The sequence below is a fragment of the Triticum aestivum genome, chromosome 3B, assembly GCF_018294505.1.
Source record: "Triticum aestivum cultivar Chinese Spring chromosome 3B, IWGSC CS RefSeq v2.1, whole genome shotgun sequence".
Taxonomy (NCBI): Eukaryota; Viridiplantae; Streptophyta; class Magnoliopsida; order Poales; family Poaceae; genus Triticum; species Triticum aestivum.
This window is the reverse complement of record NC_057801.1, coordinates 655992749-656010473: the sequence shown is the minus strand read 5'-3', so window position 1 is coordinate 656010473 and position 17725 is coordinate 655992749. Positions and strand designations below refer to the sequence as shown.

Here is a 17725-nt window from a genome sequence, read left to right as displayed (position 1 = left end):
GCCACCGAAGGATTCCATTCGGTGCCACCAACAACACATGGGTATATATTCCGTGGACCCGTACGGTTAAAAATTTCTTCAAACCACTCGAGCCCGTGCCCCATCGTTGATGCCCCCTTGGTCTCCGGATCGTCACCATCTCCGCCTGTGCGTCTCCATCGCAGGACTCCATTGCCAACAACGGAAATCTTCACTGCCGTTGTCGCCGTAGCGAGTCATCACCAAGTTAGGGTACGGTTCGACCTCTTTATGCTATTCCCCTTCTGATTCTTTACACAAAGATCATGACTATCTTCTTGCCACGAATGAGAACCTTCTACCCACAGAAAAATTCCTTTAGATTAGATTCAATGAAAAATTTTAGGGTTAGGTTTCCGCCGAGCTCATCTCGGATCGATCGAAATGAAGCTTTTAGTCCCACTGATTGGCCCTGGCCATACACTTAGTACAACTTGGTGCCACCGAAGTGTACTGATCGGTGAGACCGAAAGCAAAACCTCAGTGAAACCCTAGCATCCTAGAGTCACCGAACCACAACTCATTCTGACCGATCTTGTGTGTTTAGACTTTGTTAATGCTTTGGTGTCACCGAGATTTTCATATTGGTAGCTCCGAAATGCTTTTTGCAGAAAACTAAAACTAAAGTGTTGACTCAATTTTTTTGAAAAATCAGCTGCCTCTGCCCGTACCTATATATTCACAGGGTCTGTCTACAAGATGTCTGAAGCAAGTGATAGCCAGAACATGTCAGAGGAGGAGGTTAATCTCAGTGAAGGCACAAGCCCTAGTGGAAGCTATGATGATGGCAGCAGAAGCACTCCTAGCAATCGGCCCAAAGCTGCCACTAGACAAAGGAAGAAAAAAAGAGAACCTCGGAAAGTGAGGATGAGGACTTGTGATTGAAGAAGAGGTCACATCAAAGAAGAAAGTGCTCAAGAAGGAGTATGCTGCTGCGGCCACCAAGCCAGGCTCCAGAAGAAGGCCCCTGCAAAGAGAATTCCTATGTCTAAGGCCAGGAAATCAACAGTTCCACAAGAGACTATGGAATTTACTCTTGAACCAAGAGAAGAAGAAGCTCAGGCTCCAGAAGAAAGCCCCTGCAAAGAGAATTTCTATGTCTAAGGCTAGCGTCGGATTTCGGGTTCCGGTAGACCCCCTAGGTTCGAACTCTGGGGTGCATGCGGAGATCGCACCTCCTACCTACCTATGTCTCATCACCTCGCAAGGATCTAAACTACACGAAGAACAACACAAGGGACACGAGGTTTATACTAGTTCGGGCCACCATTGTGGTGTTATACCCTACTCTAGTTTGTGGTGTGGTGGATTGCCTCAGGGGCCGATGATGAACAATACAAGGAAGAACTGCCTCGCGAGGGGTGTTCTTGCGTTGGTGGTTCTGACTAGGGTTCAACTGCTCGATCCCCTGCCTTGAGAGTGGCTAGTCCTATTTATAGAGCGAGGCCCTGGGCCTCTTCCCAAATATTGAGCGGGAAGGGCGCCAACAATTGGCCATTTTGAACGGGAACATCTAGTACACTTATCCTGACTAAAGTTGGTCTTCGCCTGCCAAAGACTCTGGCGGTGACGCCGGCTTGGGCTCCACGATGACCTCCATCCTGTCGCTCTGCTGCTCTTGGTCTTGTTGCACCGAAGTGGTTGCCTTTGCTTGACACTCTTGCCTGCGCTTGCTCCCTTTGCACCAAAGAGGAAACAAGGACCCTGCGCAGGCCAGCGCCCGCCTGGCGCCTGCCTGGCTTGGTCGTCAAGGCTTGCATCACGGGGCACCTCGTGAGGTACCATGCCTTGATCTCTCCGCCTCCTCGCGAACCAGCCTGATGAGGCCGTGCCTCAGGAAGCTTCCTGTCGTCCGCCCCGCGAGGCTTGGCCCCTCGCGAGGGTCATGAGCTTGTGTTGATGAAGATGGGCCGTACTGGGCCACCCCTTGAGCCACTCTACAGGCCGCAGGTAGGCAAGTCTGGGTACCCCCGTTCCCAGAACGCTGACAGTAGCCCCCGGGCCCAAGGCGCTCCTGGAATTGGCTTAGCCGAGAAGCGAAGGGGCAAGTGCGAAGCGCCGCGGGCCCCAATAGCCTACGGTCTTGGGAGCCGCGTGGCGGTTGATTGGACGTGGGCGTCCCTGCTCCCCACGACGCCTCGGCAACTGCACGAATTGTCAAGTCCCTACATGCAAAGTGGGTCATGATTACCTGTGACCATGGAGGCTGACGGTTGGCCTCCTCCGCTTATATGTACGGAACGGCGAGAGCCTTTCTAGTCCATCCTCTCCTGCAGCTCTCTGCCTCCTTCTTGGTCTCTCGACATCCCATGGCCTCGCCGAAGAGATTTTTGGCCGCAGAGAAAGGTAAGGCCCGCCGGGAAGGACCGGGCTCTCCGCCGGCCAAGCACGGACGGGGTCGCCCTCGCAAGCACCCTAGGGCCCCTGCTGCAACCTCCGGTGGCCGTGGAAGCCCTCCTATGCGCGGCGGTGAGCGCTCGGCTGCCCATGAGAGGTACACCGGGGCTGCGCGACCCGCGCTCTTGCTTGGCGGAAGTGCTGCCGGAGTTCATCGTGTGGTCGGCGGACCCGACCGGCACCTGGCTTCCGCTCCCCCGCTTCTTTGTAGGAGAACTTCCGGCTGGCGCCCCGAGCGGCCTTTGGCTTCAGGCTGATGGTTGCTGCAGCCGGGCCTCCTGGGCTACTCTGGAGGTTTCCACCGCTGGGGATGCGGCTCTGACCCGAGGCTGGCAAACGTTTGCCCACGCGCGCGGCTTGAGCCGACGATGCACTCTGCACTTTAAGTTCGACGGAGATGCCACACTTTAGGTGAGGGTGTTCTGGAAAGAAGGTCGTCTCGCCGGATGCTGCCCTAAAGACGATGACCACGGCCGGGCGCCCAGCCCTGGCATCGGTCGGGATGAAGGTGGTGTGAGGCGCGCGGGCAGCAGCGCCCGGGGCTCGCCAAGCTTCGGTGACTCCCCATCGGACGGCAGCTCCTCCAGCGGTGGTCGCGACCAGCCCCCTTGTTGTCGCGCTCGCCTGGGAGAGGGCGTCGGGTCGGCCCGGCACCGCGTCTCGGTGAAGCGGGAGGCAGAATCCAGCTGAGCTCCGGAGGCAGCATGAGTTCCTGCCGAGAGGTGGCGCCGGGCGAGTCGTGCCCATTTTGCTTTTCCTTCTTTCCTGCGCAAAAGAGAATGTAGTCTGGTGCCCCGAGGGGGCGTATCGAACCGTTGTTGTTTAGTTAGCGCGCTGTTCCTACTGTTTCAGCGCTCTATTTTCGTCCTCGTCTTTATGCATGGAAATCACTTAACTTGGGGGGAAAGCTCGTCATGGTCCTCGCCTCCCGAGGCGAGGGCCTCATCGTGCGCCTGGTGTCCTGCAGGGGCTAGTCAGTTGGGGCAGCCTCCGGCCCTGGTAGCAGGGACAACCAACCTGAATTGTATGATCTCGTCGCGATGCCCGCGGGGCACGGACTAGGAGGGGCGCTCCCGCAGCGGGCTCGGATAGGGGAGCTCCAAACTACCAGGGCAGAAAACACTCGCGAGGGTGCCCAAGTTCCTCCCTCGTGAGACTTTATGCAAAAGAAAGCGAATCGAATAAGTGAAACGGTCGAAGGGTCGCGAGCTCAAAACGGTAACAACTTCAGTAAATCTTCAAATAGAAACGAACAAGCCAACTGCAGAAAGCAAATGAAAGAAGCCACATCCGGCACCTAATCTAGTCTTCGACGTCTTCTCACCAGCGCGGAGCTAAGTGCTGCCACTGGGCGTGGGCGGGAGCCCCTGAGGCCCGAGGGCGGCACTCCGGAGACTCCGGGGCGTGTACAGCCCCACTCATTATTACGTGAGAGTGTCACGGGCGGTGAGCTTCACAGGCGTTTGCCTTCTTCATAGGCACCGGGCCTTTTCCAAAACGCAATATCTTCATAGGCATCGGGCCTTTTCCAAAACGCGATAACTTCATAGGCATTCGCCTTCTTCACAGGCACCGGGCCTTTTCCAAAACGCGATAACTTCACAGGCACTGTCCTTCTTCACAGGCACCGGGCCTTTTCCAAAACGCGATAACTTCACAGGCATTCGCCTTCTTCACAGGCACCGGGCCTTTTTTAGGAGTAAAACCTTCGGAGGTGTTGAATGTTCCACGCGTTCTGGACGGGCACCCCCTCCTGGGTCTCCAAGCGCGCGGAGCCGGGCTTGGAAACATGAACAACCTTGAACGGGCCCTCCCACATGGGAGAGAGCTTATGCAGTCCCTCCTTGGAGAGAACCCGCCTGAGTATGAGGTCCCCTACCTCAAGAGTCCTGGGGCGGATGTTACGGCAGTGGTATCGTCACAGTGCTTGTTGGTACCTTGCTACTCGTAGCGCGACCTCTCGACGATGCTCCTCCCCCAGCACGAGATCCGTGCCCCGCATGGCGTCTTGCTACGCCTCGTCGAACGCCAGGACCCGTGCGGAACAACACCTGACCTTGTGAGGGAGAACGGCTTCAGCTCCATAAACCAGGAAGAATGGGGTCTCGCCAGTCGGCTTGGTCGCGGTCGTGTGGATGGACCACAGTACAGACTGAAGCTCATCGTTCCAGCCCCTGCCACAGGCTCCCAGCTTCTTCTTGAAGGTCCTGGTTTTGAGGCCCCTCAGGACCTCTGCGTTGGCTCGCTCGGCCTGACCGTTGCTCCGCGGGTATGCCACCGAAGCGTAGCATATCTGTGTTCCAAGGTTAGCACAATATGTTTTGAAGAGCTTACTGGTGAACTGCGAACCGTTGTCGGTGATGATGCGGTTTGGCACCCCGAACCGGCTCACGATGCCCTTGATGAACGTGACCGCAGAACCTGCGGGGATGGTGCGGACAGCTTCCACCTCAGCCCACTTGGTGAACTTGTCCACGGCGACATATAGGTAGCGATAGCCTCCTGGCGCCCGAGGGAACGGGCCTAGGATATGCAGCCCCCAGACTGCGAATGGCCATGAGAGCGGTATGGTCTGCAGGCCTCTTGCCGGCTGATGGATCTGCTTGGCATGGAATTGGCAGGCCTCGCAAGCTTTCACCAGTTCCACGGCGTCACTGAGTGTCGTGGGCCAATAGAACCCTCCGCGGAACGCCTTGCCAATGAGGGTCCGTGACGACGAGTGATGCCCAGAGTCTCCACCGTATATGTCTGCCAGCAACTCCTTCCCTTGCTCCCTAGAAATACAACGTAGGGACACATCATTTGGTCGTCTCTGGTAGAGCTCTCCATCCTTGATGCAGTATGCCGTGGCCTGCCGTGCCACACGCTCTGCTTCCTCCTCCTTTTCAGGCAGGGTCCCATGCGTCAGGTAACTCCTGAGCTCTGTGATCCAGCACCCTTCGTGAGGCTCCAACGCTAGGAGCAGGCGCGCTCCTGAGACCGGGCCGCAGACCGGGGCTCCCGAGGCAGGTGGCTGGGGGAGCTCCTCCCGAGGCTGTACCGTGCTTGACAGCGATGGCACCGCCGAGGGCTTGAAGAGCCACTCCTCGAAGACGTTAGACTCCTGAGGTAGTCGCCTGGATGCCCTTTTGGCAATGTCATCGGCCTCTTGGTTGGTGCCGCGAGGCACATGCTGCAACTCCAGTCCCCAGAACTGCTTCTCCATCCTACGGACCTCCACGAGGTAGGCTTCCATGTGCTCGTCCTTTGGCTCGTACACTTTGTTGGAGAAGTTGACGAGGAGCTGCGAATCACCCTTGATGGTGAGGTGCTTCACCCCCACGGCGACTGCAGCTTTCAGGCCTGCTATCAGGCCTTCGTATTCTGCTATGTTATAGGAGACCTTTTCTCCGTACTGGAAACAAAGTTGCACGGCGTAGTAAAGCTTGTCTTGAGTGGGGGATATGAGCACTGCGCCAGCCCCCGCGCCGTGTCGGGAGAACGCCCTGTCAAAGTACATGACCCAACCATCCGGTGCCTCGCTTCCGGGGGAGAGGGATCGATCCTCACCAGCCTTGAGGCCTGGCACCTCTGCCCATTCCCCCACAAAGTCTGCAAGCGCGGCCCCCTTGATGACTCTGGTTGTGCTGAATTCCAGTTGAAATGCTTGTAGCTCAATGTTCCACTCAGCGACTCTCCTAGCTGAGTTGGGGCTCCTGAGCACCCTCTCCAGCGGGTACGCTGAGACGACCTTGATGGGATGGCCCTGAAAATAGTGCCGCAGCTTGCGCGAGGCTACCAATAGCGCGAGGAGGAGTTTCTGGGGCATGGGGTACTGTGCCCTCGCGTCCCGTAGCACTGTGCTGACAAAGTACACAGGGTGCTCGACGAGGTTGGGAGAGCTGGTGTCGCTAGCGTCCTCCGGAGGCCGGGGCGCCTCCTGAGGCAATGGAGCCCCCAGCGGCTGGTCGCTCGGGGGAGGGGTTTCTTCTGTTCTGAGCGTGCTTCCCTGCGGCGACTGATCCTTCTCGGGTGTGGTCGTGGTCTCTGTGAGGCTCTCTTGGTCCTGCTTTGCTTCGACCTGGGCGGTTGCCGCGGCTTTGGTCCTACGCTCCTCCCTAACTGCCACCAAGGCTGCACAGGCAGAGTATGGAGTGGCTGCAAGGTAGAGCACCAGGGGCTCTTGAGGGCGCGGAGCCACCATCACCGGAGGGATGGTTAAGTACCTTTTGAGATCCTGGAACGCTTTGTCGGCCTCTTCAGTCCATTCAAAGGGGCCCTTTTTCTTCATCAGCTTGAAGAAGGGCAACGCTCGTTCCCCCAACTTGGAGATGAAGCGTCCTAGCGCGGTCACACGCCCAGTGAGCTTCTGCATCTCCCTAAGGGTCTTCGGCGGGCTCATGTTCTCGACTGCTTTGACCTTTTCTGGGTTGGCCTCGATGCCCCGGTGGGATACGAGGAAGCCCAGAAGCTTGCCCGAGGGGACTCCAAACACACATTTCTCCGGGTTGAGCCGCAGGTCCACTTCGTTGAGGCTCGCGAAGGTCTCCTCCAAGTCCTGTATCAGGGTTTTTGCCTCCCGAGACTTCACCACAATGTCATCAACATAAGCCTCGATGTTCCTCCCGAGCTGTCAACCCAAGGCGATGTGCATCAGCCGCTGAAAGGTCGCACCTGCGTTGCGCAGTCCGAAGGGCATGCACGTGTAGCAGTACACCCCACACGAGGTTAGGAAGGCCGTTTTCTCCACGTCTTCTACCGCCATCTTGATCTGGTGATAATCGGAAAAGGCATCCAGGAAGCATAACAGGTCGCACCGGCGGTGGACTCGACGATCTGGTCGATACGAGGGGGCGGGAATGAATCCTATGGGCAGGCCTTGTTGAGGTTGGTGAAGTCGACGCACATGCGTTCCTTTCCCCCCTTCTTTGGCATGACAACCGGGTTGGCCAGCCAATCTGGGTAGCGGACCTCGCGAATGACCCCTGCCGCCTCCAGCTTGCGGGTCTCTTGAACGATGAAAGCCTGCTTCTCAGTGGACCGTCGTCTCGCTTTCTGCTTCACGGGGCGCACGTTGGGGCATACGTTGAGGTGATGCTCGATTATGCCCCTCGGAACCCCCGCCAGCTGATCAGGTTCCCACGCGAACACCTTCTTGTTCGCGCATAGGAACTTTACCAAGGCCTCCTCCTGTTCGGGCTCAAGGTTGGCGCCTATGGTGAAGGTGGCATTAGTGGATCCGTCCTCGTCGACCAGTATCTGCTTGTTTCTGCCTTGTCTTGGGTGAATAGCTGCTTCTTCTTGGCCGGTGCAGCCCTCTTGGGCTCAGGGGCGTCTGAGCTGGCGGGCTGCGCCACCGCCACAGTCTTGAAAACGAGCTTGAGCACTCGCAATGCATCCCCGGTGTCTCCGGGTATGGTGAGGACGCCGCTGCTCCCGGGCATCTTCATGAGGTTGTACGTCGGGTGAGTTGCGGCCATGAATCGGGCTAGCGCCGGGTAGCCGAGGATGGCGTTGTATGGGAGGCTGATGGGGGCGATGTCGAAGTCGATTAGCTCCGTGCGGAAGTTGTCGTAGGTGCTGAAGGTTACCGAAAGACGGATCCGCCCCAGGGAGCCGGTGGAACCGCCTCCGACGCCCAAGAAGGGCCTACTGGGTTGAAGTCGCTCTGGCGAAACGTGGAGGAGGCTGAAGGCTTCAACCGAGAGCACGCCGAGGCCAGCTCCACCGTCGATGAGGGTCCTGGTGACGGCCACCTGGCAGATGGTGGGGGTGCACAACATCGGGAGCGTTCCCGAGCAGGCTGAGTTGGAGGGGTGATCATCTGACCTGAAGGTCAGATCGACTTTAGGCACCGCCCAACCCGGAGGGGCCCCACGCTGCACGGAAGCGGCGCTGATCTGACGGACGAATGGCTTGATGTGGCGGCCTGAAGGTGGCGCTTGCGAACCACCTAGGAGAGCGGCGACGACCGGGGGCGCCGGTGCAGCGTACTGGGCGAGGAGAAGGTCACGCAGCTCCCCCCAAGAGGCCACGGAGGCCGTGGGCAAGTGGAGCGGCCACATGCGCGGGACACCGATGAGGGCCATGGCAAACCAGTTAGCCATGACCCTGTCGTCGCCCCCAGCCTTGAGGACGGCCTCCTCGTACGCCAGTAGGAAGGCTAGCAGATCGGTCGTGCCGTTGTAGCACGGTGGCATCTCCGTCTTGAACTTGTTCGGCCACCGCACCTGCCGCAAGGCGGGGGCCAAGGCTCGGAGCCCCCCTGCCCCTGCGCTGGCGCTGGTGACCGGAGCGGGCGGTGCATTGCCCATCATGAGGGCGAGCCGCGGTGTTGGCAGAGAGCGGGTCGGTGGAAGGGAAAGCTCCGGCGCACCCCTACCTGGCGCGCCAAATGTCGGATTTCGGGTTCCGGCAGACCTTCTAGGTTCGAACTCTGGGGTGCACGTGGAGATCGCACCTCCTACCTAACTATGTCTCGTCGCCTCGCAAGGATCTAAACTACACGAACAACAACACAAGGGACACGAGGTTTATACTAGTTCGGGCCACCATTGTGGTGTAATACCCTACTCTAGTTTGTGGTGTGTTGGATTGCCTTAGGGGCCGATGATGAACAATACAAGGAAGAACTGCCTCGCGAGGGGTGTTCTTGCGTTGGTGGTTCTGACTAGGGTTCAACTGCTCGATCCCCTGCCTTGAGAGTGGCTAGTCCTATTTATAGAGCGAGGCCCTGGGCCTCTTCCCAAATATTGAGCGGGAAGGACGCCAACAATTGGCCATTTTGAAGGGGAACATCTAGTACACTTATCCTAACTAAAGTTGGTCCTCGCCTGCCAAAGACTCTGGCGGTGACGCCGGCTTGGGCTCCACGATGACCTCCATCCTGCCGCTCTGCTGGTCTTGGTCTTGTTGCACCGAAATGGTTGCCTTTGCTTGATACTCTTGCCTGCGCTTGCTCCCTTTGCACCAAAGAGGAAACAAGGACTCTGAGCAGGCCAGCGCCCGCCTGGCTTGGTCGTCATGGCTTGTGTCACGGGGCACCTCGTGAGGTACCCCGCCTTGATCTCTCCGCCTCCTCGTGAGCCAGCCTGATGAGGCCGTGCCTGAGGAAGCTTCCTGCCGTTCGCCCCGCGAGGCTTGGCCCCTCGCGAGGGTCTTGAGCTTGTGTTGATGAAGATGGGTCGTACTGGGCCACCCCTTGAGCCACGCCGTAGGCCGCAGGCAGGCAAGTCTAGGTACCCCCGTTCCCAGAATGCCGACAGCCAGGAACCAAGAATTCCACAAGAGACTATGGAATTTACTCTTGAGCCAAGAGAAGAAGAAGCTGCTGATGGGAAGAAACATAGGAAAGAGAGAGTAAAGAAGACCATTGCTAGAGTGATTGGTATACCATCCATGATGGTGGATGATGAAGATGAGGAGGAAGAACCAGCTGCACCCCCTGCCAAGTCTCAGAAGTTAATGGCAGATGCCATGAAATCTGCAGGTGCACCCTCCAAGTCCAAGCCAAAGCCTGCACCTAAGGTTTCTGCTCCCAAGAGATCCACAAGAAACATCACTGCTGCTAAAAGAACAAGGCCCCAGTGCCAGATGTTCAAGAGGATGAAGAGCCACAAGTGCTAAGGAAGTTGAAGCAAAAGATTCCAAATCATGATGATGGACATCCAGTGGCTGAAAACATGAAACACAGGAAGGATAGTGGACTGAGACAATGGAGGAAAACTGATCCATACTCAGTAAGGAGGAGAACAGCTGTTGACTATCGTTTCCATACCAGAGAACAACAAGACTTTTATGAGACAGTGCTTCTTGACAAGAAGCCCATCATAAGCAACATGAAGTGGGTGGATTGGAAGTACATAGATAACAATGAAGATTACTTCCCCTATGTTCATGAGAGCATCAGGCTGACAGGTGTTGATGCTTTTGTTGGACAAAAGCTCACAAAGTGGAATGATGAGATGGTGATGCAGTTTTATTCCACTGCACACTTCTATCCAGATGGAAAAATTGTGTGGATGTCTGAGGGCACTAGATACCAGTCATGAATCTCAGAGAGGGTTGCTCTTATCAATGCCCCCGAAGAAGGAGAAAATGATATTGATGTACATGGAAAACTCAGGATGGATCACAACACAATGGCACACATGTACAAGATCATTCCTGATGAGCCATTGGATACACACAAGTTTGGCTCTATCTACTTTTTTCTTGCTGGTTTGGCCACCATAAACTATATCTTGAGGCACACCTTGTTGCCTAAGTCTAGAGATGAGAGGATGATCCGTGACCACTCATCAACTTGCTGCACTTGTTTGATATACCACAAAAGTTCAAAGTCATGAGCCTGATTGTAGAGACAATCAAAAGGACTGCTGTTGATCAGAAGAGGTCATGTGGATATGCACTACACATCCAGATGCTTATCAGCTCCAAGGTTGGTACAGACACATATCTGCTTGATAGAGAGCACCTTCCTCTTCGGCTAGAATTTGAAGATAATGAAGTGGTGATGGATTCTTCACATCCAACTTCAGTTGAGGCGCAAGAGAAGGCAGAAAAGGTAAAAGCATCCAAAGCAGCAAAGGTAGCTAGTGCACCCAATGCATCAATAGTGCATCCAAATCAAAGCAAGACCAACTGACATATCTGCTGGAAGCAACTCTGAGGATTGAGCAAAGTCTGGCCAACTTAGACAAGAATCAAGAGAGCCTAGAGCGGATAGTTGAGGATAAAATGTATAATCTTGATGTCAATGTTACAAGGATCCAATCTATTATGGAGAAGCTGAGAGATGATGCTGAGGATAGTGATGACAGATCTACCATTGGCAGATTCTAGACAGTGCCTAGGGCACAAAGGTCATCAGCTGAGACAGTTGTAGACACCAGGACTACACACTCTACTCCAGCCGCCACTGCCACAGTGCCACCACCAGTGTCAACTCCACCAGCTCAACAGACATCAACCGTGACATTTGCAGAAGCAGTTCTCTCAACGCCATCTATGCACACCGGAGCAACAAGCCAGAAGACCCCTTCAGGAGTTCCCAGAGATTGTGCCGAGAGTGTCGTATAGCACTATATGTTTTCAAGCTTTTTGGTAACTTGTTGCCAAAGGGGGAGAAAATGTATAGATCATAGGCTTCAAGAGAGAGAAAGTGTCTCATTCTTTTGCTTGTTGGTTTTATTGCCAGTTGCTACTTCATTCGTTTGATTGATGCTACTTATTTCTTTATGCTTGTGAGATACTTTATGTGGTTGTGTGTTTGATCACACTATGTTTAATGTGTGCTTAAATGCATATTCCTATGATTGCTTATGTATGATCATTCACTTGTATTTGGTGATGCGTGCATGTTATTTCATCTTTTCATTTTGTGCGCTCCACCAAGCTGTATGTGACATGGAAGAGTGACCCATGATTCTAATCGATTGTGCATTTGCATTCAAACGCAAATTTCAAATAATGCACAAATTTAGGGGGAGCTCTTGTCTATCACATACTTCTCAAAGCGACGATGTATTTCATCCATTTTATCATTTGTCGAAGCTTTGATCTATATGTTAAGGGAGAGATTGAAAATGCAACTAATCCCCGGGTGGTTTTGGTAATTCATAACAACATATAGCTCATTAAACTAATATCCATTCAAGATAAATATTTCAGAAGTTCAGTGAATGGCATGGCATGGACTAGAGATGTGGACCCCTCAAAATGCTAAGGACATATATTGGCAAAAGCTCAAGACTCTCCATCTTTATTTTAGTGATGCAAGATCACATTGAGTCCATAGAAAAGTCAATACTATTAAAAGGGGATGAGGTGTTGCTTAATGGCTTTCCTGCTCAAATGTTTAGTGATATTGCTCCAAAACCCTCAACCACTTTCTCCATCCAAATATGTCAAAACCCTAAACTCCAACTCGGCCCCATCGATTCTTTCTATCTAGCGTCATCGAGTTCATATGACATAGCCACAGCCAGAAACCCTAACAATTTGATCTCACCAATACAGTTCTCGGTCTCACCAAGATGGCCCTGCCAACACTCCGTGACTTGTTGCATTTACTTCGGTCTCACCGAGTTGGCTTGGCAGATTCTCTGTTGCCCTATTGCTTCACTTCAGTCTCACCGAGTTGATGCAATTGGTGCCACCGAGATAATGTTTGCCCTAAGCCCTGGCACATCGGTCTCACCGAGTTGTTCCAGTCGGTCCCACCGAGATTTCTAATGTTCACATTTTTGAACTAATCGGTGCCACCGATTTTAATCATCCAGTCTCACTGAGATGGGTCAAATGTGTGTAACGGTTGGATTTTGTGTGGAGGCTATATATACCCCTCCACCCCTTCTTCATCTGTGAGAGAGCCATCAGGACGCGCCTACACTTCTACCATACATTTTTTGAGAGAGAACCACCTACTCATGTGTTGAGATCAAGATATTCCAATCCTACCACAAGAATCTTGATTTCTAGCCTTCCCCAAATTGCTTTCCACTCAAATCATCTTTCCACCATATCCAAATCTGTGCGAGGGAGTTGAGTGTTGGAGAGACTATCATTTGAAGCACAAGAGCAAGGAGTTCATCATCAACACACCGTCTATTACCTTTTGGAGAGTGGTGTCTCATAGATTGGTTAGGTGTCTCTTGGGAGCCTCCGACATGATGTGGAGTTGAACCAAGAAGTTTGTAAGGGCAAGGAGATCGCCTACTTCGTGAAGATCTATCCGAGTAAGGCAAGTCCTTCATGGACGATGGCCATGGTGGGATAGACAAGGTTGCTTCTTCGTGGATCCTTTGTGGGTGGAGCCCTCCGTGGACTCCCGCAGCCGTTACCCTTCGTGGGTTGAAGTCTCCATCAACGTGGACGTACGATAGCACCACCTATCGTAACCACGCCAAAAATCTCCGTGTCTTCATTGCGTTTGTCTTCTTCAAACCCTTCCCTTTACCTTCATATGCAATGTTTTACTTTCCGTTGGTACACTCTTAGAATTGCATGTGTAGGTTGATTACTTGACTTGTGCTAATTGCTAAAATCTGCCCACAACTAAAAATGGGAAAATGATAGATTTTTATTTGATCAAGTAGTCTAATCACCCCCCTCTAGTCATACTTTCAATCCTAGAATTGAGTTCTTCAATCCTGCATCGATGGAAATCGACAACATTTGTTCTTCTAATCTGTTATTTCTGTATGTTCGTCCTATTGCTCTGATGTGTAGAGCGAAAATGCGTGATAACGTGTTTCAAGTGAAACGTTGAGAACGAGAGAGAGATATCCGGGCAGAAGCACACATATTGCTTGAGAATTAAGTAAATACTCTAAAATAGTGATCTAAACGCTCTTATATTTCTTTACGGAGGGAGGAGAAAATATCTAGTGCAATACAGACTAAGATGCAACCGTGATACTATCATGGGCTCTTAAGCCGTCGGATTCTCAGATCGGACGCATCCCGGTAACTCTGCAACATCTGCAAAAAAACCCTCCTAATATGCGCATTGATTCAGCAGATCCAACAAGCCCCATATGCCATCCGATCTGAGAATCAGACTCACAGGTAGCACATGAGCCTGGGTAGCACCATACTCTCCCACAGAGGGAGGGAATACATGATTACTTGAGGCCAACGAATTAGAGAGTTACCTTGAAAAAATAGGAATTACAAAGCTTGAGAGCCAAGGAAGTACTACTACATGATTAATACAAACATCTACTAGTAACAAATCCTACGCCGTGCGGAGCTCTGCGAGGACCCCCAGATCCCATCATTTCGCCCCCTCCCGTCAAGCGGCGGCTCGCACCGAAGCGCCTGACTTGCCGTGCCGTCCAACCCATGGCAGCCGCCTCCGCCTCCGCCGGAAACGCGGGCGAGCCGCGGCTCGTCGACCGCTGCATCGACGCAGCGGCGCGGTGCCGAGCATCCGTGGAGGCCTGGCGCCGCCAACGCCGGTCCCTCGAGCGCCTGCCCGGGCAGCTGGCCGACGCGCTCCTCAGCCGCCTCGCCGCTCGCCGCCTCCTTTCCCCCTCCCTCCTCGAGTAAGCGCCCCGCCTTCTCCACCCAGACATGCCCGATCTTTTCTTTGTTTTCTCTACCATGAGTGGTTTTGCGCTGTTCCGTTTCTGGATCTGTTGCTTCCTGCCGCGTGCGGATGAATCGTGCTTGTGTGCGCAGGGTTTTCCAGCACTCGGTGCAGGAGATCGACTTCAGCGGCAACATCGCCGTAGATGCGGAGTGGCTGGCTTACCTCGGCTCCTTCCGTTACCTGGGCATCCTCAAGCTGGCGGACTGCAAGAAGGTCGACCACTCCGCGATCTGGGCACTGTCCGGTACAACTCGCGAGTCTATTTCTATAATGAAACCATGATTTCCAGTACATAGTTTCGAAACATGACTTAGTTTGATTGAAGAAATTAATTGCCTTACTAAAACAAAATTGCTCTGATGATTCAGGCATGAGTATGCTAAAAGAATTGGACCTGTCGAGATGCTCTAGGATAACTGATGCCGGCATCAAACATATAGTCTCCATTGATAGTCTGGAGAAGCTACACTTATCTGAGACTGGATTGACTGACAATGGAGTGATGCTCATTTCAGCACTAAAAGGTTTAAATTTGCTAGATTTGGGAGGAATTCATATGACCGACAAAGCGTTGCGGTCATTACAGGTACATACTCTCATGATGTGCGACCATTTTTCCCCCATTAACGGATGCAGAGAGATTCTCCTATGCTAACCTTGTCTCATCTTGTAATCTTTATATTTTCTGATAGCATATTTACATATCAGTATGCCACTGCTTGCTCATTTCTTTTTGAATGACGCGTAATGGAGTATTAATTTATAGTTGTTACTGTTCCAGGTATTGACACAACTTGAGCACCTTGATATATGGGGTAGTGAAATTACTGATGAGGGAGCTTCAATCCTTAAGGCGTTTACAAGATTGAGGTTCTTAAATGTTTCTTGGACACATGTGACTCGTCTACCACCTCTTCCAAACATGAAATATCTTAATATGAGCAACTGTACAATTTATTCCATTCGTGGCGGTGATTCTGAAGTTCATATTCCTCTGCAAAAGTTTACGGCCTCTGCAGCCTCAATTGTTGACGTTGATGAAGTGTTCTCTAGCATCGTAGCAAGCTCATTTTCATTCTTGGATATGTCTGGTTGTTCTTTAAGCAACTTATATGGCCTGCAAAAGATGAAAAGTCTAGAGCATTTGGACCTTAGCTTGAGCAGAGTAACTGACGATGCAATCGAGTATGTTGCAAATATTGGAATGAAGCTGAGATATCTAAGCCTCAAGAATACTGGAATAACCTCTCAGGCACCATGTATTTTGGCAGGAACAGTTCCAAACCTGGCTTCACTGTCTTTAGCTTATACAAAAGTTGATGATTCTGCTCTAGTATATATCAGCATGATGCCTTCATTGAGAGTGATAGATCTAAGTCATACAAGTATCAAAGGTTGCTTTTTTGCTTTGCATTTATTTCTTTTTCTTGATTAAATAAACATGCTTTCTCTTTGAGAAACTGAATTCTATCATATGACAGGGTTCACTTGTGTTGAAGCAAACTCAGAGAAAATACTGTCTCTGCCTCTACTTGAGCATCTCATATATCTTGAAAGTCTAAATCTGGAGGATGCACCACTGTCAGATGAAGTTATACCTCCCATGGCATCCTTTAGAGCACTAAAATATTTGTACCTGAAAAGTGATTTCTTGTCTGATCCCGCATTGCATGCCCTGTCTTCTGCCTCAAATTTGATACATCTTGGATTTTGTGGGAGTGTATTATCAAACTCTGGGCTTCTGCAATTTGTGCCCCCTGCCCAACTACATGTGTTGGATTTAAGTGGCTGCTGGGTCTTAACAGAGTATGCCATCTCATCATTTCGTAGCCATCACCCGATGATAGAGTTGAGACATGAACTAATTCAGGAACTTCAACCAAGCCACATCGGTACTTCACAAGTTCGCAAGTCTAGGCATCTTCCACGGGCAAAAACAAAAGTTTTTAATAGCTCGGCTGATTCTAGCAGGCATTCTGGTATCTTCTTCATGGGTAAGGGTGATGTAACTTCAATCTGCTTTATTCTCTTTCAGTTAGAAGGAATATAATCCGAGTGAGCTATGTGCTTTATAACATATGATAACAAATTTGCCTTTTGATTTAAACAGATCAAAGGATAAAATACAGCAGGGAGAAAATGCTGGAGATCCAAGATCTTACCCAATCGAATTCAGTGTTACATGATGTGCAGCTTCCACCAGAGCTGCGACGGATGGAATGAGACAAGTTCTGGTTTGCTTTTCTCATGCACTTCAGTCTCGTCATTTGATTGAATAGTGCATCTATTTTCTCGGGGGACATCGCAATTTTGAATTAGCTAAAGACAGCTCGTCATTTGATTAAATAGTGCTTCTCTCACTGTATACTGCCAACTGTCTGAGTTGTAACATGAAGAATTTGCTTGTATGATTTATATGCCTTTGTGATCCTGAAGTATGTATTCAGTCATTTCATTTGTTTTAACAGAGGGCATTTGTGTTATGTTGTTCAGATGTGACCATGGGTTCAAATGGTTGATGCTTCCTGATGTAGGATGATTTTTGTCTTAAAGTATTTGCCATTTGATCATGATCAGTCTTATTACCCATGAGCAATACATGGTAAACGAAGGAGAGTCCATGAGGTGCAGCATTTTCCATGTAAACATTGTTCCTATGTCGATCATTTTGTTCCTTCCTGGGTGGAAAATAACAATTAATGGACGTATTTGTTCTTCTAACCAGCTACGGACTTCCGGAAGTTGCGAAACAAGCTGCTGGTGAAATCGAATTGTTCATATAACTATACACAGCTATAACTGTACGATAAACTAACTGTACAGAAACAATTCCCATAAAAAAACTATACAGAAACAATTATAGAAATTTGCAAACACACGGAGATTCTTAAAGATCCTTGTTGGTTTTGTTGGGTGATGTACTGTAATCAAACCAATGCCACAGCAATCTTCTCGCTGTGCTGAAGCAGACACTCCTTGAGCTCATCTGACATGTAATGGAGCACAATGCTTGTGTCTGGTACATAGTCAATGTCTTTAATTTCTCTAATCAGCCAACTATTGCGTAGATCTCTTGTGCTTGCGTATGGCCGGTGTCACCAGCTCGGAACTCGAGAATGGTTTCCAACTCAAGCCAGTTTCTATACTCAAGTTCTTTTGTTTCATCAGACCCCTTATTCTTGCAACTTCATCCCATAAACCAGCATGGGCATACAAGTTTGAGAGAAGGACATA

General features: G+C 51.4%; 1 protein-coding gene across 1 annotated transcript; it reads left to right on the top strand.

Annotated features, from left to right (window-relative positions):
- The first annotated feature begins 14129 nt into the window (after window positions 1–14129).
- Window positions 14130–17061, top strand: LOC123071497 (internalin I). The gene is made up of 6 exons (XM_044495076.1): window positions 14130–14444; window positions 14581–14735; window positions 14860–15077; window positions 15273–15885; window positions 15973–16485; window positions 16602–17061. Exons 1-6 carry the CDS (start codon window positions 14242–14244, stop codon window positions 16712–16714), a joined length of 1815 nt encoding a protein of 604 aa, XP_044351011.1. The 5' UTR covers window positions 14130–14241; the 3' UTR covers window positions 16715–17061.
- Window positions 17062–17725: the final 664 nt, after the last annotated feature.